The following is a 22,484-nucleotide window of genomic DNA, read 5'->3' as shown; positions in this document are numbered from 1 at the left end:
CTGACATTAGTCCCAACAGTTACTTAGCCCCCAAATTCTGGGATCTTCCAAAGGACTGGTAAGAAAAAAATAATACTGACATCGTTCAAAGCCCAAACTTCTATCTGGCTCCATTTCCTTGGGCACTAGGAGAGCTAGAAACAATGAGCTTCTGATCCAAGGCACCATACGAGGGTTTGCTAATGCCTTTAGCCAGTGCCCGAGAGGCAGAAATCTTGGAACTTGGTGAACTTGATTAGACCTAGTCTGAGCTGCCAAGTGTGGCACCCGGATTTCCACCAGTTCAAACTTTATCTTTTCTGTTTGTTTGTTTTTGGTTGCAGAATTATAGAGTAGGGGGAGGTTCAGGAGAGAGGCCAGGAAACCACCGGCCAGTGCTTTTAACATCTGGTGAGGGGGGAACTCTTGGAAGTCAGCTCAGAGGACGTGGTGGGAAAACACCTGGCAGAGCGAGCAGGCTTCCACACGAGAGGCTGGGATTCGGGATCGCAGAGGCTGTGCGGAACGAATCTGCCGGCTGCACTGAGCTCAAGCTGCCCACACCCAGGGCCTGCGTGGCCGGGACCCACAGGTTCCAGCCTCTGACCTTGAACCCTATCAGATACAGGGCTGAAGAGAGTGCAGACTAGAGCGGGAGGCTTAGAGAGGGAGGGGGCCCATGACTGGAGGACGCCTTAGCTCTGGGAGGGGGAGCTGGAAATGGGAGCATCCCCCTTGGAAGGGGCTCAATCACGAACCCCTTAGGCCCCCCGACGGCCTCCGCAGTCTGTGGAGGTGGGCTTCAGGGGCCTCCAACAGCGTCTGGAAGAACGGGGTGCCAACCCTGAGGCCAGGTGAAGGGAGGCCTGACTGGGTATAATGGTGTGGGCAGCGATGAGCCTGCAGCAAAGAGCACTTTGTGCAGATGGGGCTGAAAAGGAAGCATGTCTGAGCCCAGCTGAGTTGGGCCATGTTATCACAGTTCTCAACTATCAGAACTAAGATTAAAGATTACCCTGAGGGCACTGACACTATAGGCTAATGTGTATTGAGCACCGACTCTGTGCCCCTGCACTGTTCTAAGCATTTAACACTTCTTATCTCATTTAAAGACACCACACCTCCATGCAATAGGCACTTTTTTCTTTTTTACTCTCCATTTTACAGGTGAGGCAATCGAGGCTCAGAGAGATTAAGTCATCAGGGAGGATCATTGGAGAGTTGAGGAAGGGGTGGGTGAAAGGAAGGAACGGGTCTGTTCCTTTATGAACTGTTACAGCCATGAGTTCATTCAACGTACTGCAAACACATCACTGTACACGCACATAATTTCATTGACTCCTCATGACAATTCAATGAGATGGACACTTTTTTTTTTGAAAAGAAGAAATAAAACTTTATTTGAAAATAACGTTAGCATGTTTGTAGAATGTTCTAAGGAATTTCCAAAAAAAAAAGGAACTAGAACTAAGTGAATTTAGTAAGATTGCATGATACAAGATCAGAAAACCAAAGCTAGCTGTATTTCTGTATACTAGCAAATAACAAGCCAGAAATAAAATTTTAGAAATTTCGTACACAATAGCACAAAATACTCAGAAATAAATTTAACACAAGCTTTGTAAGACTTCTACACTGAAAAAGATCAACATTGTGAGATGGACACTTTCTTAATTTCACTCAGGAAAACATCGAGGCTTGAGACTGGTTTAGTAAATTGTCAAATGCTCCTTCCTAAGATGTGTCATTGAATGTGAATCTGTACCCAGTCCTGTCTCACTCCAGAGCCAAGCTCTTCTTCACTCCCCTTCCTCTAATACTGATGTCTTTTCTTCCTTTTGTATTTGTTTTGTATATTTGGATATATTGTTGCTTCTGACTACACAGGTCTCCTAATGCCCGTCTTCCAATGCCCATCCTCTTCCTGTCTGAAGGGGTTCAGTTTTCTGTTGGATCCAAGGTCACTGGTAATTGTCCAGGCCAGTGGCATGTTCCATGAATGGGTGATTGTGGTTCTGTGGTCCACTTTCCTCTGCTTCACCCTGGGGTTCTCATAGGTGTTTCTGCTTCCTGACCTCAAGACTTCCTGTGTGAAGATGCAGGGCTCCATGGTGCCCTGCAGTCTATGTCTTGGCCCAGAGCTCCAGAGCTGGAAGGAACAACCTTGAATATTGGGAAACCGTGTCTGCTGTGGGAAACCATGACATCACCAGATGCACTTGGGGGAGAGAGTTATATGCCAGGGGTAGGAGGCTGAGGCAGCATCCCTGCACTGATGCTGGAGGAGAAGGACCTCTGGGGAGACTGAGATGCAGAAGAACCCCTTGTATGGGGATTTCGAGTGGGAGTTTGACATTATCAAGTTGGAAAGGGAACACCAGAAGAAAGGGGGAGGAAGTGGGAAGCTGGGCAAGTTGTTGGAGGGACAGATTCCCAGTCGGAGCCTGAGCTTCATCTTTCAGCACCTAACTTCTCAATTCCAGATGCTCTCCTTGGGGAGTTCTTTTGCTTTTTCCTCTTGGCTCGGGCCGTCCACACTTAACGAGAGCCAGAGGGGTACTCTCACCATGGGAAGAGCTGACACGGCATGGAGACAAAGGAAGTGAGTAGGAAAGGAGGGGCTTGGTTAGGGAGGCTGATGTCAGGGGCCTCGCGATGTCAGTAAATGTCTGAGCTCCTGTGATTGAGCTCCGAGGGGTAGCACCTGGGGGCAGAAGCACATCTGAATTTTAGCCTCACTCACTGAACTTCTTGTGTCAGGAAACGTGAGCTGGAAATCACCCCAGAACAGAGAGTCCTCTGCTGATCCTCTCTCTTCACTGCTTCCAGAAACAGCGGGGTGTCTTGTTTATTTATTCATCTTGGTGGGAACACGGTGTCTTGCAGCCCTAGACCGCTACCTCTAGCCTAAGGGTGCACATGTGCCCTGGAGCAGAGACCTGGTGTTTGCGGAACTTTGGCAGACGCAGACCTGCAGGGTCACTTTGCTCAGAAGTCTGCAGTGCCAGAGACTGAGAGGTAGGATGTGAGTCTCAGAACTGTCTTGGTTCCATGTGATCCTGGTTCCTGGGGCCAGTCTTGGAGCCAGGACATAAATAAGTTTGCTCTTTGGAACTTTCTTGTTCCTTTCCCATTCTCACTCATCTTTCTTTTCTTTTTACTACTTCCTCGGCTTCCCTTCTTCCTCTCTCTTAGTAGTGTTTTTCTTGCTAAAGTCTCTAGCAGCGCCCTGGAGGTGTTTTTTGATTCATTCATTCATTCATTCAATATTTAGTGAGTACCTACTGTGTATTGGGCCCTGTGCTGGATCCAATCTACAAAGTCAATAACACAGGGTATTGCCCTTTCGATTTTAACATCTGCTAGCACCCTCCAGAGCCCCTTTGCAAAGCCATCAAACTGAAAATAACGTGGGGTGTGGAATTCAGTGAGAAGAACCTCGGGCTGGGATATGGGCTGGACTGCAGAAACATCAGGGTCTTAGACAAACAATCCACCGTGGGGCAGCGACAGCAACAGACAACGCTGGTGTTCCTTCAACCTGGAATCCTTTTCCATTGTCCTTGTTACCTCCATTTGGTTAGTAACTGGGGACTAATTTAAAAATCTATACCTCCAAGAGAAATCCTGCAGAGTTCTTCTGTTGGCTCTCTAGCCTTGGAAATGTCTTCCCTTGGAAAATCCTTGACATGGACCCAGGAGGTCCTCTTGTTTTCCTACTCCATAAATCAACCAGGGATTGCTTTGCAAGAGCAGTTATTGGGACAGTACAGCCATGCTCTGCTCTTCTGTCCAGGTGGAGAACTGGCTGGGTTCACTGCAGACCACAGTCTGCAGGGTCGGTAGCTGGCTGAGAGGGCACATTTACCTGTCATGCTCTTATATGGTACAAAAGGGGAAGTTAGTTACACTTGTCCTGCGACGCATAAGCATGATGCAAGACGCAGCCAGTTGGGCCAGGAGGAGGGGCTAGGGTAGGTCTGTGATGGCAGGCGGATATTCCCACCACTAGCAAAGGCAGGGGTCCTGCCCTCTCGGCAGTCACTTTCCCCCTCCAAGATTCAGAGCTGGCCTTCTATCTGCCTCCTGCCACTTCAAAAACCCACAGTTGGAGCTCCGGGAATGTTATTCTTTTTCATTTAAAGACATTCCATTTCATGTGTAATTAAACGTGTGGTATTGCATTAATGTTTTCTTCTGAGCATTTTTGGCAGCCTGAGACCCTGGGTCTGGCTGGTGCAAGGAAAACACACACTTCTCAGAGATCGTTCCTTCCTCTCCCTGTTCCCTCTTCCACCCTTTCCTGCCAAGAATCTGCCTCCTCCTTTGCACACCGTTGCTCTCAGGACTCACCTTGTAATGCGCGAGCCTCCAAGGCTGTGGAGACCCTCTGTTCTTCTACGGGGCATTGGGGTCTCGGATTTCTGCCTCTGGCACCACCCTCATCTCCAGAAGGCATCCTCACTGCTCACCTGGACCTCAGGTGGTGACGACCAAGGGTGGCAGGAGTGGGTTCCATTGGAAGAAAATCTCTGTTCTTTTTTTTTCTGTTCATCTTTATTGGCGTATAATTGCTTTACAATGGTGTGTTAGTTTCTGCTGTACAACAAAGTGAATCAGCTCTATGTATGCATATATCTCCATATCCCCTCCTTCTTGAGCCTCCCTCCCACCCTCCCTACCCCACCCCTCTAGGTCGTCACAAAGCACCGAGAGGATCTCCCTGTGCTATGCGGCTGCTTCCCACTAGCTATCCATTTTACACCTGGTAGTGTATATATGTCAGTGCTACTCTTTCACTCCATCCCAGCTTCCCCTCCCCTCCCCCCTCCCCCGGGTCCTCAAGTCCATTCTCTACGTCTGCATCTTTATTCCTGCCCTGCCACTAGGTTTGTCAGTACCGTTTTTTTTAGATTCCATATATGTGCGTTAGCATATGGTATTTATTTTTCTCTTTCTGACTTACTTCACTCTGTATGACAGACTCTAGGTCCATCCACCTCATTACAAATAACTCAATTTTGTTCCTTTTAATGGCTGCATATATAGATGTGAAATCAGTGCCTCTGTCTGGGGTACGAGTTACAGAGGTGAGGGGGCTGTGACAGAAGGATGGGCTCGGTGGCAGCCATCTGCTTATCCCAGAGTTTAGAGTCTGGTGGGCCACTTCTAACAGCTGGGTGATCTTGGACAATTGCTTCATCACCTTGAACTTCAACTTCCTCATCTGTAGCACTTGGGTAGCAATGTGCTGCGTTTAAGAGAGTTGTGAAGAGGAGGTGTTACTTAGCGCGGTGCCGGGCACAGGGTAAGTGCTCAGTCAATGACAGTTATTTTTACTATTAATAAGGGCACAAAGGGATAACAATGAGCTAAAAGAGACAAGTGCAGGGTGAGATAGAGTTGATGGGGGAAAGATCTGAGGGGTCTTAGCAAGGACCTAGGAACCAGTTAGGAGCTGGGTATTACAATGGGCCAGGGAAGAAGGTAAGCCAGGGTGGTTAGGAAAACCCATCAAGGCTCAGCTAAGAGAACTCATGGCCAGCCCTTGGGAGTGCTGGGAAGCCTGCTTCTGCAACCCCTAGGCGACAGCCTTCAGGGAAGGACAATCTCAGTGCTGCATGAACACTTGGCCTCCTAGGACAATAATTAGCCAAAGCACCGAGGTGGCCAGTGAATTTCTCTTAAGGAATGTTGAGTGTGACTGAGGGAGCATGCTGGCTTTGGGGGACTGACTTTACTGTTGACATACAGCAGAGTCAGGATCACCATTATTTATAACTGCCAAGCCTGGGAAATCTGTTTTTTCTCTGTTGATCAATAGCAATCTTTAGTAGGTGGCTGTCTCTGCCTTTGAGGTCTTTATTCCATTGTCTGACAAACCTCCTTCCGCAAACTATTTTGGACCTGAAGGAGGAGGAGGTTGGACATTGCGGTGGCAGGCTCAGATAGGCTGCCAGTGACCTCCTGAGTCACTGCTGGCCCCCCACCACCCCCATGCAACCTCATGTCATTTTATTTCAGGAGAATATCACCACCCTTCTCCAAGTTTCTTTCCAGGCCACTATTTTGTTCACAGGTAGATTGAGCTTTTAGTTAAAAGCAAAATCTTGCAGAAAGGAAGGAGACATACTGTTGTTAAATGTCCATTATGTTTCAGATATTTTCTATTGTCTTTTACCTAAAATTTTTATATCAGTCCCCTTAACAACTCTGCCAAGTAGATATTGAAGGTTTCCATTCTACACATAAGGAACCAGAGCCTGAGGGAGGGTAAGGCACAGTTAGTGGCAGGGTCAGGATGAAAATACCTGTCTCTTTTCCCAAGGTCTCACTCTTTCAGCAACATAATGTTTTTCCCTGGGTTTTATGCTTCTTCTTCATCCCTGGTCTGCAGGGATGAATAAGTAGTATATGGCTGCCATACCCCCATTTTCCTAGAACACAGAGGTGAAGCTGACCGTGGTCATCCGTGTCTTGGGCCACATCTATGACCAGTGGGTCTCTGCAGGTCACACTAAGTATTGCAGAAAACCTCTACCTGCCAGGATGAGGCAGCCCAGGTGAGCAGATTAAGGACAAGGGTGTAAACACAGCCTGCCTGCCGACTTCTCAGGGCCCCAAGGTCTTTTGAACAGAGGTAGCTTGTGACCTCCTTGGATTAGTGATTCTGCCCTAAGTCAAGCTTGCTCCGGGCCTAGAAGACCTCCCCAAAGTGAATCCCACACAGATGGAATGAGTATCTTGGTCCTCAATATAGAGAAAAATTTGTGTTGCAGTAACCATTTCATAGAAATCCTCAGTCTGTGCTTGTCTGATGAATCGATTAGCTGTCCTATGGGAACAGGAGGCTGTACAGGTGGCTTCCTCTGGGGGAATCCAGTGGTGGCTGTCCCGAAGAAAGGAGTTAGGGAACAGCCAGGCCAGAAGAGGTCAGGAACCCTTTCCATTTCCCAAGAACACTCCTTACTGTATACCAGCCCCTTGCTCTCTCCAGCAGCCCCCTCAGTGCAGGGGGCTGGGAGGTCTTCCCACGGCCTGTGCTGTGTATCCACCTCTCTCCTCCTCCCCTGCCCATGTCCCGACGTCTGAGCCCTGTGACCCAGACTCTGCTGAGCTGGCCAGCCAGGCAGGAAAAGGAGATTGATGCCCCTGCCCTGCCTCCTAGGAAAATCCATCAATTTGTGGCCTGTGGGTCAGATGGCTTCACCAGAGGCAGCTCTGAGCAGTACTGTGTGAGCTAAAAATCAACACACAAAAAAGGCCCCAATAGACATATGGACGTCAGAAATGAAAATGGCTCATTCCTGCCACTCCCCAGGGGCCTGAACAGTCAGTGCCCTTTCCTCCCACACTCTTTCCCCACCCACACCCTCCTCCCCAGGGCGTCCTGGGTGGGTGGGTGGGGGCTCTTACCCTTTCCCTTGGGAAGATGTTGCATCAGGGTCCAGGGATGGACAGGGTTAGAGAAGTCAGGCAGGAGTAGGGGAAGGGGGAAGACAGAGGGTTGAGCTTCTGTGGACCGATGGTCTTGGCAGCCACAAAGTGGGGGAGGACAGAGGAAAGGCAGCCCCGGGTAACAGAAAGCACACAGGCTCAGGAGTCAGAAAAAAAAGAGAGAGTCCTTTGGCCACATTTTAGTTCCGCAAACTTTGGAAAGTTACCCGCGCCCCCCCTCCCGCCTCCATTTTCTCATCTGCGAAAGGGGTACAATCACACATACCTCCCAGGGTTATCGTGAGAATGGAATGTTGAACAAATAGTAGGATTGGGCACAAATTAATCCCCTTTACCTGTGTCTTCCTATTTAGGTTCAGGGAAAGAAGCTGCTCGAATGGTATTTTGGAGTCTAGAGTCTTGTTGGTACACGGGGTTCTCCACATGGAAGTGATTTGCTTTATGCATTTAGCCCTAATCCAGCCTCTCTATGCCGAAGCCGAAGCTCCCAGGTTACCTTGTGGAGTTCTTATCCCTATGGCTGGGAGGAAGTTCTCTCCTGGGGGAGGATTTATGGTGGGATGGAGTCTGTTTTTATTGTCCCTTCCTTCTGCTTCCCCTTCTCAGATCTCACCACCCCATCCATGGGCTTAGCTCAGGTATTGGTCTCAAAATACTTCTCCCTGCAGACAAATTGAGTGAGCCCCAGCGATTTCATTCTGAGCCACTGGGCATTTCCATGTCTCTGAAAGAGATCCATTTGCAGATTGAGGGCAGACACTGGTCCGTGGCTGGCTCTGCTTCGTGCTTTCAGAGAGCAGACAAGTTTCCAGCATCATGGTCACCTGCCCCCTGCCACATTCAAGACCCACAGCTGTCAAAGCTCTGACCTCCTGAAGCTGGGGTTTGGCAGCTGCCCCCAGGCTCTTAACTCCTGGCATGTGGAGGGAGGGTCAAGAAAAGGCCCCCTCTATGCGGCTGCCACGTGACTTTTCTGAACTTTTTTTTTTATATATCATTATTGGAGTATAATTGCTTTACAATAGTGTGTTAGTTTCTGCTTTATAACAAAGTGAATCAGTTATACATATACATATGTTCCCATATCTCTTCCCTCTTGCGTCTCCTTCCCTCTTACCCTCCCTATCCCACCCCTCCAGGCGGTCACAAAGCACCGAGCTGATCTCCCTGTGCTATGCGGCTGCTTCCCACTAGCTATCTACCTTACGTTCGGTAGTGTATATATGTCCATGCCTCTCTCTCGCTTTGTCACAGCTTACCCTTCCCCCTCCCCATATTCTTAAGTCCATTCTCTAGTAGGTCTGTGTCTTTATTCCTGTCTTACCCCTAGGTTCTTCATGACATTTTTTTTCTTAAATTCCATATATATGTGTTAGCATACGGTATTTGTCTTTCTCTTTCTGACTTACTTCACTCTGTATGACAGACTCTAGGTCTATCCACCTCATTACAAATAGCTCAATTTCGTTTCTTTTTATGGCTGAGTAATATTGCATTGTATATATGTGCCACATCTTCTTTATCCATTCATCCGATGATGGACACTTAGGTTGCTTCCATGTCCTGGCTATTGTAGATAGAGCTGCAATGAACATTTTGGTACATGACTCTTTTTGAATTATGGTTTTCTCAGGGTATATGCCCAGTAGTGGCATTGCTGGGTCATATGGTAGTTCTATTTGTAGTTTTTTAAGGAACCTCCGTACTGTTCTCCCTAGTGGCTGTACCAATTCACATTCCCACCAGCAGTGCAAGGGTGTTCCCTTTTCTCCACACCCTCTCCAGCATTTATTGTTTCTAGATTTTTTGATGATGGCCATTTTGACTGGTGTGAGATGATATCTCATTGTAGTTTTGATTTGCATTTCTCTAATGATTAATGATGTTGAGCATTCTTTCATGTGTTTGTTGGCAGTCTGTATATCTTCTTTGGAGAAATGTCTATTTAGGTCTTCTGCCCATTTTTGGATTGGGTTGTTTGTTTTTTTGTTACTGAGCTGCATGAGCTGCTTATAAATTTTGGAGATTAATCCTTTGTCAGTTTCTTCATTTGCAAATATTTTTTCCCATTCTGAGGGTTGTCTTTTGGTCTTGTTTATGGTTTCCTTTGCTGTGCAAAAGCTTTGAAGTTTCATTAGGTCCCATTTGTTTTTATTTCCATTTCTCTAGGAGCTGGGTCAAAAAGGATCTTGCTGTGATTTATGTCATAGAGTGTTCTGCCTATGTTTTCCTCGAAGAGTTTGATAGTTTCTGGCCTTACATTTAGGTCTTTAATCCATTTTGAGCTTATTTTTGTGTATGGTGTTAGGGAGTGATCTAATCTCATAATTTTACATGTACCTGTCCAGTTTTCCCAGCACCACTTATTGAAGAGGCTGTCCTTTCTCCACTGTACATTCCTGCCTCCTTTATCAAAGATAGGGTGACCATATGTGCGTGGGTTTGTCTCTGGGCTTTCTATCCTGTTCCATTGATCTATCTTTCTGTTTTTGTGCCAGTACCATACTGTCTTGATTACTGTAGTTTTGTAGTATAGTCTGAAGTCAGGGAGCCTAATTCCTCCAGCTCCGTTTTTTGTTCTCAACATTGCTTTGGCTATTCGGGGTCTTTTGTGTTTCCATACAGATTGTGAAATTTTTTGTTCTAGTTCTGTGAAAAATGCCAGTGTAGTTTGAAAGGGATTGCATTGAATCTGTAGATTGCTTTGGGTAGTAGAGTCATTTTCACAGTGTTGACTCTTCCAATCCAAGAACATGGTATATCTCTCCATCTATTTGTATCATCTTTAATTTCTTTCATCCATGTCTTATACTTTTCTGCATACAGGTCTTTTGTCTCCTTAGGTAGGTTTATTCCTAGATATTTTATTCTTTTTCTTGCAGTGGTAAATGGGAGTGTTTTCTTGATTTCACTTTCAGATTTTTCATCATTAGTGTATAGGAATGCCAGAGATTTCTGTTCATTAATTTTGTATCCTGCAACTTTACCAAATTCATTGTTTAGCTCTAGTAGTTTTCTGGTAGCATCTTTAGGATTCTCTATGTATAGTATCATGTCACCTGCAAACAGTGACAGCTTTACTTCTTCTTTTCTGATTTGGATTCCTTTTATTTCCTTTTCTCTCTGATTGCTGTGGCTAAAACTTCCAAAACTATGTTGAATAAGAGTGGTGAGAGTGGGCAACCTTGTCTTGTTCCTGATCTTGGTGGAAATGCTTTCAGTTTTTCACCATTGAGGACGATGTTGGCTGTGGGTTTGTCATATATGGCCTTTATTATGTTGAAGAAAGTTCCCTCTATGCCTACTTTCTGCAGGGTTTTTATCATAAATGGGTGTTGAATTTTGTTGAAAGCTTTCTCTGCAACTATTGAGATGACCATATGGTTTTTCTCCTTCAATTTGTTAATATGGTTTATCACGTTGATTGATTTGCATATATTAAAGAATCCTTGCATTCCTGGAATAAACCCCACTTGATCATGGTGTATGATCCTTTTAATGTGCTGTTGGATTCTGTTTGCTAGTATTTTGTTGAGGATTTTTGCATCTATGTTCATCAGTGATATTGGCCTGTAGTTTTCTTTCTTTGTGACATCCTTGTCTGGTTTTGGTATCAAGGTGATGGTGGCCTCGTAGAATGAGTTTGGGAGTGTTCCTCCCTCTGCTATATTTTGGAAGAGTTTGAGAAGGATAGGTGTTAGCTCTTCTCTAAATGTTTAATAGAATTCACCTGTGAAGCCACCTGGTCCTGGGCTTTTGTTTGTTGGAAGATTTTTAATCACAGTTTCAATTTCAGTGCTTGTGATTCGTCTGTTTATATTTTCTATTTCTTCCTGATTCAGTCTTGGCAGCTTGTGCATTTCTAAGAATTTGTCCATTTCTTCCAGATTGTCCATTTGATTGGCATAGAGTTGCTTGTAGTAATCTCTCATGATCTTCTGTATTTCTGCAGTGTCAGTTGTTACTTCTCCTTTTTCGTTTCTAATTCTATTGATTTGAGTCTTCTCCCTTTTTTTCTTGATGAGTCTGGCTTAGTGGTTTATCAATTTTGTTTATCTTCTCAAAGAACCACCTTTTAGTTTTATTGATCTTTGCTATCATTTCCTTCATTTCTTTTTCATTTATTTCTGATCTGATTTTTATGACTTCTTTCCTTCTGCTAACTTTGGGGTTTTTTTGTTCTTCTTTCTCTAATTGCTTTAAGTGCAAGGTTAGGTTGTTTATTCAAGATGTTTCCTGTTTCTTAAGGTAGGATTGTATTGCTATAAACTTCCCTCTTAGAACTGCTTTTGCTGCATCCCATAGATTTTGCGTTGTCATGTCTCCATTGTCATTTGTTTCTAGGTATTTTTTTATTTCCTCTTTGATTTCTTCAGTGATCACTTCATTATTAAGTAGTGTATTGTTTAGCCTCCATGTGTTTGTATTTTTTACAGATCTTTTCCTGTAATTGATATCTAGTCTCATAGCATTGTGGTTGGAAAAGATACTTGATACAATTTCAATTTTCTTAAATTTACCAAGGCTTGATTTGTGACCCATTCTCCAGGATATGATCTAACCTGGAGAATGTTCCATGAGCACTTGAGAAAAATGTGTATTCTGTTGTTTTTGGATGGAATGTCCTATAAATATCAATTAAGTCCATCTTCTTTAATGTATCATTTAAAGCTTGTGTTTCCTTATTTATTTTCATTTTGGATGATCTGTCCATTTGTGAAAGTGGGGTGTTAAAGTCCCCTACTATGAATGTGTTACTGTCGATTTCCCGTTTTATGGCTGTTAGTATTTGCCTTAGGTATTGAGGTGCTCCTATGTTGGGTGTATAAATATTTACAATTGTTATATCTTCTTCTTGGATCGATCACTTGATCATTATGTAGTACCCTTCTTTGTCTCTTCTAATATTCTTTATTTTAAAGTCTATTTTGTCTGATATGAGAATTGCTACTCCAGCTTTATTTTGGTTTCCATTTGCATGAAATATCTTTTTCCATCCCCTTACTTTCATTCTGTATGTGTCTCTAGGTCTGAAGTGTGTCTCTTGTAGACAGAAAAAAATATGGGTCTTGTTTTTGTATCCATTCAGCTAATCTGTGTCTTTTGGTGGGAGCATTTAGTCTATTTACATTTAAGGTAATTAGCAATATCTATGTTCCTATTCCCATTTTCTTAATTGTTTTGGGTTCGTTTTTGTAGGTCTTTTCCTTCTCTTGTGTTTCTTACCTAGAGAAGTTCCTTTAGCAGTTGTTGTAAAGATGGTTTGGTGGTGCTGAACTCTCTCAGCTTTTGCTTGTCTGTAAAGGTTTTAATTTCCCCATCAAATCTGAATGAGATCCTTGCTGGGTAGAGTAATCTTGGTTGCAGGTTTTTCTCCTTCATCACTTTAAATATGTCCTGCCACTCCCTTCTGGCTTGCAGAGTTTCTGCTGAAAGATCAGCTGTTAACCTTATGGGGATTCCCTCTTGTGTCATTTGTTGCTTTTCCCTTGCTGCTTTTAATATGTTTTCTTTGTATTTAATTTTTGACAGTTTGATTAATATGTGTCTTGGCATATTTCTCCTTGGATTTATCCTGTATGGGACTCTCTGTGCTTCCTAGACTTGATTAACTATTTCCTTTCCCATATTAGGGAAGTTTTCAACTATAATCTCTTCAAATATTTTCTCAGTCCCTTTCTTTTTCTCTTCTTCTTCTGGAACTCCTATAATTCGAATGTTGGTGCGTTTAATGTTGTCCCAGAGGTCTCTGAGACTGTCCTCAGTTCTTTTCATTCTTTTTTCTTTATCCTGCTCTGCAGTAGTTATTTCCACTCTTTTATCTTCCAGGTCACTTATCCGTTCTTCTGCCTCAGTTATTCTGCTATTGATCCCATCTAGAGTATTTTTAATTTCATTTATTGTGTTGTTCCTCATTGTTTGTTTCATCTTTAGTTCTTCTAGGTCCTTGTTAAATGTTTCTTGCATTTTGTCTATTCTATTTCCAAGATTTTGGATCATCTTTACTATAATTATTCTGAATTCTTTTTCAGGTAGACTGCCTATTTCCTCTTCATTTGTTAGGTCTGGTGGGTTTTTATCTTGCTCCTTCATCTGCTGTGTGTTTTTCTGTCTTCTCATTTTGCTTATCTTACTGTGTTTGGGGTCTCCTTTTTGCAGGCTGCAGGTTCGTAGTTCCCGTTGTTTTTGGTGTCTGTCCCCAGTGGCTAAGGTTGGTTCAGTGGGTTGTGTAGGCTTCCTGGTGGAGGGGACTAGTGCCTGTGTTCTGGTGGATGAGGCTGGACCTTGTCTTTCTGGTGGGCAGGTTCACATCTGGTGGTGTGTTTTATGGTGTCTGTGGACTTATTATGATTTTAGGCAGCCTCTCTGCTAATGGGTGGCGTTGTGTTCCTGTCTTGCTAGTTGTTTGGCATAGGGTGTCCAGCACTGTTGCTTGCTGGTCATTGAGTGAAGCTGGGTGCTGGTGTTGAGACGGAGATCTCTGGGAGATTTTCGCTGTTTGATATGTGGAGCTGGGAGGTCTCTTGTGGACCAGTGTCCTGAAGTTGGCTCTCCCACCTCAGAGGCACAGCACTGACTCCTGGCTGCAGCACCAAGAGCCTTTCATCCACACGGCTCAGAATAAAAGGGAGAAAAAGTAGAAAGAAAGAATTAGTAGAAGTAGAAAGAAAGAATTAGTAGAAGAAGAAAGAAAGGAGGGAGGGAGGGAGGGAGGGAGGGAGGAAGGAAGCAGGGAAGGAAGGAAAAAAGAAAGAAAGAAGATAAAGTAAAATAAAATAAGATAAATATAATAAAGTTATTAAAATAAAAAAATAATTATTAAGAAAAAAATTAAAAACAACAACAACAACAAGGACAGATAGAACCCTAGGACAAATGGTGGAAGCAAAGCTATACAGACAAAATCTCACACAGAAGCATACACATACACACTCATAAAAAGAGGAAAAGGGGAAAAAATTATAAATCTTGCTCTCAAAGTCCACCTCCTCAATTTGGGATGATTCGTTGTCTATTCATGTATTCCACAGATGCAGGGTACATCAAGTTGACTGTGGAGATTTAATCCGCTGCTTCTGAGGCTGCTAGGAGAGATTTCCCTTTGTCTTTGTTCTCACAGCTCCCAGGGCTCAGCTTTGGATTTGGCCCCGCCTCTGCGTGTAGGTCGCCGGAGGGCATCTGTTCTTCTCTCAGACAGGACGGGGTTAAAGGAGCAGCTGCTTCAGGGGCTCTGGCTCACTCAGGCCGGTGGTGGGGGGGAGAGAGGGAGGGGCACGGAGTGCGGGGCGGGCCTGCGGCGGCAGAGGCCGGCGTGACGGCGTGACGTTGCAGCAGCCTGAGGCGCGCCGTGCGTTCTCCTGGGGTAGTTGTCCCTGGATCCCGGGACCCTGGCAGTGGCGGGCTGCACAGGCTCCACGGAAGCGGGGTGTGTATAGTGACCTGTGCTCGCACACAGGCTTCTTGGTGGCGGCAACAGCAGCCTTAGAGTCTCATGCCCGTCTCTGGGGTCCGCGCTTTTACCCGCGGCTCGCGCCCGTCTCTGGAGCTCCTTTAAGCAGCGCTCTTAATCCCCTCTCCTGGCGCACCAGGAAACAAAGAGGGAAGAAAAAGTCTCTTGCCTCTTCGGCAGCTCCAGACCTTTTCCCGGACTCCCTCCAGGCTAGCCGTGGCGCACTAACCCCTTCAGGCTGTGTTCACGCCGCCAGTCCTCTCCCTGCGCTCCAACCGAAGTCCGAGCCTCAACTCCCAGCCCTGCCCGCCCCGGCGGGTGAGCAGACAAGCCTCTCGGGCTGGTGAGTGCTGGTTGGCCCTGATCGTCTGTGCAGGAATCTCCCCGCGTTGCCCTCCGCATCCCTGTTTCTGTGCTCTCCTCCGTGGCTCCGAAGCTTTCCCCCTCTGCCACCCGCAGTCTCCGCCCGCGAAGGGGCTTCTAGTGTGTGGAAAGCTTTCCTCCTTCACAGCTCCCTCCCACTGGTGCAGGTCCCGTCCCTATCCTTTTGTCTCTGTTTATTCTTTTTTCTTTTGGCCTACCCAGGTACGTGGGGACTTTCTTGCCGTTTGGGAGGTCTGAGGTCTTCTGCCAGCGTTTAGTAGGTGTTCTGTAGGAGTTGTTCCACATGTAAATGTATTTCTGGTGTATCTGTGGGGAGGAAAGTGATCTCCGCGTCTTACTCTTCCGCCATCTTCCCGGAAGCTCTACTTTTCTGAACTTTTCAAGGCTTGTGATTCTTGCTGCCGAGGGAGGGAGAAGAGATGGAGGGTTCTGAGACGTGACCCAGGCACAGCAGCTGGAAAATGGAGCCCCACTTTCCTGAGAGGTCCTCCGTGCTCATTCTGGACTCACGGTGGCTGAGAGTCAGAAGCTCTGGCGGGGGAGCTGGTGACGTCACCCAGTCCGGAGTTGGATTTAGGGACCCAGGAACATATATAGCTCTGTAGCTCTGCCTTTGTAGAGGTGCGTCCAGAATGTAAGAAATCAAGAGAGGTGTGATCTCCATCATGAGGATGAGGGGTTGAGGCTCTGAGAGGGGGCTTGACTCTGCCTAGGCCACACGGGTAAGTCTGGGATTGCAGGCCTCCTCCTGGTCTTTGAGTGGTGATGCATGTCTCACGTACCTGTGGCTGTGGCGCTTGTTGAGGCCAAGCTGTTAAAGTGAACATTAAAGCAGAAACTAACACACCCTTGTAAAGCAATTATACTCCAATAAAGATGTAAAAAAAAAGGGGGGGGGCAGGAAGAGGAGAGGATCTTCAAGATGGCGGAGGAGTAAGACGGAAAAAAAAAAAAAAGTGAACTTTGGTCATTGGCTGACTAATTCCTCACCCCACTCATGTCAACCTATTCCAGTGGTTCTTAAAGACGGGTGCCGGACCAGCAGTATCAACATCACCTGGGAACTTGTTAGAAAAGGCAAATTTGCAGGCTTCAACCTGGACCTCCTGAACAGAAAGCTCTGGGAGAAGGCCCCAGTGAACAGTTTTCATAAGCCCTCTAGGTCATTTTGATTTTTGTCCTATTGCAATGTCGTGGGAGGCTGGGGTTGGGGAGGGGTCAGGGGCCAAAGGGCCCTCAAGTGGCCTGGCTAGTCTGGTCTGTCCTGATGCTCTGGATTCAAGCATCTCAACCCAGTTGACGATTCCTGACTTGGCCCTCATTTTCCCCTCTTGTAAAATAATATCAATAATGGTGAAAACACACACCATTTCAGAGGACTTGAAGGTTTACCAACTTTTACATAGAATAGCCCTTGTAGCAGGTAAGTAGAACTTATATTATCCTCCCACACCCGTTTTACAGATAAGGAAACTGAGACTCCAGGTGTTTTGTGAGGTGGGCCAGCCCATAGTGGGGGAGGATCCAGGTCCTGAGCCAAGTGCCCTTGACTTTCCATCCCTGACTGATCCCTGCGGGCTCAGAGGCGTGGGCATGACCCTATAAATCTGCCATCCCATCTCCATTCTGAGGCTGCGTCAGAATGCTCATCTCGCAGGAGCCCATCAGTAGTCACCTGGGAATGACTGTGCAGTAATGAGCAGATGGCCTCCCTGGAGAGGTCCTGACATCCCATTTTCTCTCGGTGTGAGACCCTTAGCCTCCCCTTCAAGGCCAACAAATACCATTCCTCAGAGGGCTAGGACAGAGCAGCAGAGGGTGTGAAGAGGGAACCGATTTCTAATTCCCTTGTAAAGATGGGGGCAAAGCCCTGCAGCAAGTGGCAGCTCCCTGGCAGCCCTGTGGCCTGGGAACCTGCAGGTCTGTCTTGCTGGGAAGAGAGAATAATGGTCTGTAAATGCTTGCACCCACAGATGCTGGCCGGCAGGTCATCTGGGACATGGCAGGGCTACCAATAATTCTGATAGAAAAAAACAAGATTTGTGTAGTCTATTATGAGAAGAATCCCCTGGCCAACCAAAACACTAACTACGGCCCTGCAGTCACACCCCTTTGTCCCTGTAATGTGTTCTCTTGTTCTTGGGGACAGTCTGCCATGGTCCTCTGTCCTCAACTATTATTTTTTTGACAAGGTTGAGAAAACCCTCTTTCCTGGCTCTGCGATGCTCTTCATAATGTGAATACAGGTATTTAATGGGCTTCTGCCTGTTGAACGATTAATGGAAAGGTCGGTGAGTAATCTCCGGCTCACTCCCCACCTCAGCAGCCCACTTCTTGTACAATTCCTTCGAAGCATTCTTTCCAAATAGGTGGGAGGGCTGAGGTCACATCTTTGCTTTCTCCTGGCAGGCAGACTTTAATTAGGTTGCTAAATTAGCCAAGGCCGCGGTAGCCCTTCTCTTTGCACAGAGCCTGGTTCTGGGGAGGTCTCTGGACTTGATTTTGTGATTTCGTTGTTTTTTCTCTCTCACAGGAGAGGGACTTGTCAAGTAGAGGCTTCCCCCAGATAACTGTAACTCCCACTTAGTGATCTCTATCACGAACCGGACACTGTGCTAAGAGCACTGTAGTCATTATGTTATAACAAGAGCCAGTGTGGTGTGTCCGTGTGTGTGTGCATGTGTGTGTGTGTGCATGTGTGTTGGGGGGGAGGGCACTGGGCCAAACTCTCATGTGAATTATCTCATTTAATCTTCCCAAGAATTCAGAGAGTAAGGTATTGGTGTTAATTCCATTTTACAGATGAGGAAACTGAGGCTCTGGGGTGAAATAATTTCCCGAAGCTCAAAAACTAGCAGGGAGAGGAAACCAGGGTTCAAACTCGATTCTTGACTACTCAATGCAGTCCATGGACCCACAGCCCACAGACATCCCCTGAGAGTTTATTAGCGATGCAGATTCTCAGAGCCACTTGAATCAGGACCTGCACGATGCCCAGGGGATTCCCATGCACAGTAACTGTTGAGACTGCTGTATACTCTCTCCAGCAACTATACCTGATTATGCCGGAATCCTGGGTGTTAACGATTACTGACTCTGGTTTAGAGAGGTTCGGGGCTAGTCGGGGACAGAGCTGGGATTTCATTCTGGGTGGAACCCTCAAACCACCATGCAATGCCTGTTTTCACGCCCAAGGTAAGGTGCTAGAGCTTGCCTGTCCCTACCGTGGACTCAAAAGCAGAACTCCCTGCTCTAGACCCCTGTGCTCCCCTGTCCCCCTGAGCCTCCAAGGAGGACAAGTGCCTGGGACTGACTTGGCTGCTCTCCTCTGTCCCCTCCTGCAGATGTGCAGCACATTAAAAGGAGAGACATCGTGTTGAAGCGAGAACTGGGCGAGGGAGCCTTTGGAAAGGTCTTCCTGGCCGAGTGCTACAACCTCAGCCCCACCAAGGACAAGATGCTCGTGGCCGTGAAGGTAATTCTCAGAGGCGTGTGGGCCCCAGGAAGGAAGAGGAGTGGCTGGGGTCAGGTGGGAGGGAAAGAGAGACTCACTCCATTCTGGAAGATGGTATCAACTAATGTTATCAGATGCAATCAAGATGGTATAAACTAATGTAATCAGATGCCCTTGCTCCAAGGTCAATGAAGTTTCCTTAGGACCCAAATCAACTTCCTTTGGCTTCGGAGGTCAAGAGCTGTAGCACATAAGGGGGCTGTGCCCACGGTGCAGCCGGAGGGACAAGTTATGCTTTTGATGGACCCTGGTTTTATTCTGGAGGCCCTGGGCTCACCGCTGTCCCCAGCTGGCCCTCCTCCCACCTCAGCGACTTTGCAGGATGTGCTGCCCGTGCCCAGAAAGTCATTTGACCATTTCTCGGGAGTACAATTGCATGAGGGGCGAGTAGCTCACAGAGGCCCTGGGAGCCACTGCTCAAGTCAGCAGACGTCACTGGGCATAGGAGATGGGCTGGGGGGTCAGGTACTGAGCACAGGGAGGGACAGCGAGTGAGGCTGGAGGACATTCTTAGGTACCCCGTGCGATCCAGGTTCAGCGCCCAAGGGGCAGCATGCCTGAGGGTTCCTGCCTTCTTAGATGGGTCGTTAACCACAGGGCTTTGGTATTGCTGAGCCAGCCCTGCGGATTTGCAGTTGGAGCCGAATTGCTTGGGGCAGGAGAGAAGGAACTTTGCTACTACCAGTTATCTTCCTCCAGCAGGAAGCAGCTTCTCTCAGTCACTGTTAGACACGTCTTTGAACACGACTGGCACAGACAAGAGTCAAGTAGCCTCGCTGAGGCACCCACAGGTCTGGGGTGTGGAGTGGTCCCTGTGGGAGTGGGTGCAGCGAGCAGGCCTCTGAGGCCAGCGTGAATTCTGCGTGATGTTCTGGGCTGAGAGCAGGAGATACCTCCTTCCCCACGAGGACTCTCACCTGGGCCTCGAAAGGTCCATCCTTAGCACTGAGGGCTCATGACCGAGCCACCTCTTCATGGCAGTTGCATATTTCTGAGACTTTGGGGTCTCTGTAGTCACAGTTTGTTGTGTCTGCAGAGGGTAAGTGCCCTCCATGGATGCAGGCAGTGCTGTGCAGGCTACAGGCATACGGTAGGAATCAGAGAGCTGGGTGGGTGCCTGGCCATCACTGATTAGCTCTGTGACCCTGTGCAAGATGCTTAACCTCTTTGAGCCTCAGTTTCCTTCTCTGTATAATAGGAGATATAATATCCCCTCTTTAAAATTTTGGTGATTAAATTACATAACATATGAAAAATTTTTAGTATACTGCTTGGGACACAGTAAATGCTTAGTAAAGACTCATTGCTATTTGTTTTTATCAACATCATTATTCTTGATGTTGATATTATCCAATGTGCTTAGACACACGACATATGACCTGCTGAGCTTGCATTGACCGTCTAGAACAGGGGTTGCCAAACTCCTGCTATACTAGGCCAGATAGTAAAAATTTTAGGTTTTGAGGACCATACACTCTTCCTTACAGCTCAACTCTACCCATGTAGTGGGAAAGCAGCCTAAACCATACATAAATGAATGGGGGGGTGGCTGTCTTCCAATACTTTTTCTTTTTTTTTTCAGAAGTGGGCATTGTCTGTTGACCTCTGCTCTAGAAAATAAATAAGGAACTAGCATATTGCCCCATAAAAGGCTAATGCTTATTATTGCTGGATATGCTGTGAGTAAACTTGCTCAGTGTGTCTCCATAGACATGGGATGGTCAGATTAGTGAGGGTGTCTTTAAACAGTTTGGACCAGGGATGTGGAAAGCTTTCTAATTTTGTCCCTAAACTTAGAATCTACCCTGCCCTAAAAATTTTAATTTATAGGATGACACTAATCGACTGGGTGTTCCAGCATCCATCTGGGGACTGGTGGATGAACTTAATATTTTTGTGCTTTGAGCAGGAAATGAAATGATGGCCTAAACCCTGGGAAACGTTTCCCGATGAGTGGTCTGGTATTAAGGGGCAGTACCGAGATTGGGTAATGCAGAAAATGTGTTTCTGTTGTCACCCTTTTAAAAGGGTTTCCCTTCCTCCTTTTTGGTCTGGGAAGCTTGAGAAGATGAATGTTCTGGGATTTTACACCATTTGCCTCCCAATGGATCCGCCCAGCGACCAACTGGGGGAGGAGATGCTTGTCTTCTCTGGAGAACAGCCAAGAAATGGTGTTTCCTGCTTCTCATCCTCTTTAGATTGTATTCCGTTTTGCAGGCTTCCTCCTCTTGAGTTTGTTCTCAAGTTGATGCAGGGTAATTATGGACTTCCAGAGGACACATCCAAGTATAACCCCAAATTAAGTTTTCCCACAGTTGTGGTTTTTAAAGCAAGATTTTTTTGCCCAGCAGTTGCTATGGTGGAAACAAAGAGCCGAAATCCCAGCCTCTGTTCTGAAGACACTTGCAGTCTGTTGGGGAGACAAGAGAATACCCATGAAACAAACGCAGAGCAGGACAAGACAGAGTGTCATTTGTATATATGTTTAGTGTTAAGAGTGACATTAAAAGCATGTAATTCATTTTATTTTTAAATAGGTAGTGCAACTTTTAAATAGTTATTTGACAAACAATAGACTTGTTCAAGAGTCTCCTCTGACAGACAAATAGCCGATAAGACTATGAGAAATGTGTCCAGCCTGATTAATCATCAGAAATACGTAAATTGAACCATAATGAGATACCACTGTATACCAAGCAGAATGGCTAAATAACAATGACAAAACCAAGTGCTGACAAGGATATGGAGCGATTGCCACTTTCATACTCTGGTGGGAATATAAAGTGGTCTAATTGTTTTGAAAAACAGCTTGGTATTTTAGAACATTGGCATCTGTGTGACCTAGCACTTGCACTCTAGGTCTAGACCTGACAGCTATGGATCTATCTGTTTGTCTATCTATCTATCTATGTCTATCTATCTTTCCACAAAGAGATGTGTTTAAGAATGTTCATAAGCATTCTTTATAACAGCCAAAAGCTACAAACAACCCCAGTGTCCATCAGTAGCAGCTTGGATAAATAAATGTGGTATATTCATTCAGTGAGAAACTTTGCAACAAGGAAAATGAATGAACTACAGCTGCATGCAACAATTTGGAAAAATCTCAAAAACACAGTGCTGAATGAAAACAGACAGATATAGAAATATACATATATTATATATATATATATAGCACTATATGTATGATTCCATTTATTTAAAATTCAAAAAATAAGTACAACTAAGCTCTAGTGTTTATGGATGTGTGTATCTCTGCACATGTACTAAAATGGGTTTTAGTATATTAGTAAAATCTGAAGCTGAGCATCCGTTGAAATATCTCCGCCCCAATAAAAGAAAAGGAAAATGGAAAGCAGCAAAACCCCTAGACTGGAAATGATGATGTGAAGTGACTCTGAAGGAGATGGCAGCTGTTGAGAAATTTGAACGTTCTTGCCATCTAGACTGCTTCTCCCCCAACCGACGAAACAGCCCCACTGAAACCCAGGGTTGGGAGTGGACATGAGACCTGATGTACATAAAGGAGAGACTAAAAAGGGCAATGTCTTCAGACTTTGGGGGAAAAAGGAGATGAGGAGGGAAAATTCCAGATCTCCTCTTTGCTCTATGGATACCACTGGAAGGGCCTGGACACAACCTCCCTGGCTTCAGAGACTCCTTGGCAAGCCCTGTCTTCCTGCACCAACAGTTGGCAGC

General features: G+C 46.0%; 1 protein-coding gene across 4 annotated transcripts in view; it reads left to right on the top strand.

Moving 5' to 3' along the window:
• Window positions 1–22,484, top strand: part of NTRK3 (neurotrophic receptor tyrosine kinase 3) — a 385,061-nt gene that overhangs the window by 300,251 nt on the left and 62,326 nt on the right. For all 4 annotated transcript variants that reach the window (XM_067696136.1, XM_067696126.1, XM_067696132.1 and 1 more), the window contains one exon: window positions 18,616–18,746. In XM_067696136.1, the coding sequence (XP_067552237.1) occupies window positions 18,616–18,746 (131 nt within the window). The remainder of the gene's footprint in view (window positions 1–18,615; window positions 18,747–22,484) is intronic.

Source organism: Pseudorca crassidens, chromosome 1, assembly GCF_039906515.1.
Source record: "Pseudorca crassidens isolate mPseCra1 chromosome 1, mPseCra1.hap1, whole genome shotgun sequence".
NCBI classification, from domain to species: domain Eukaryota; kingdom Metazoa; phylum Chordata; class Mammalia; order Artiodactyla; family Delphinidae; genus Pseudorca; species Pseudorca crassidens.
The sequence above is the reverse complement of the archived record's forward strand: the minus strand, read 5'-3'. Positions and strand labels throughout refer to the sequence as shown.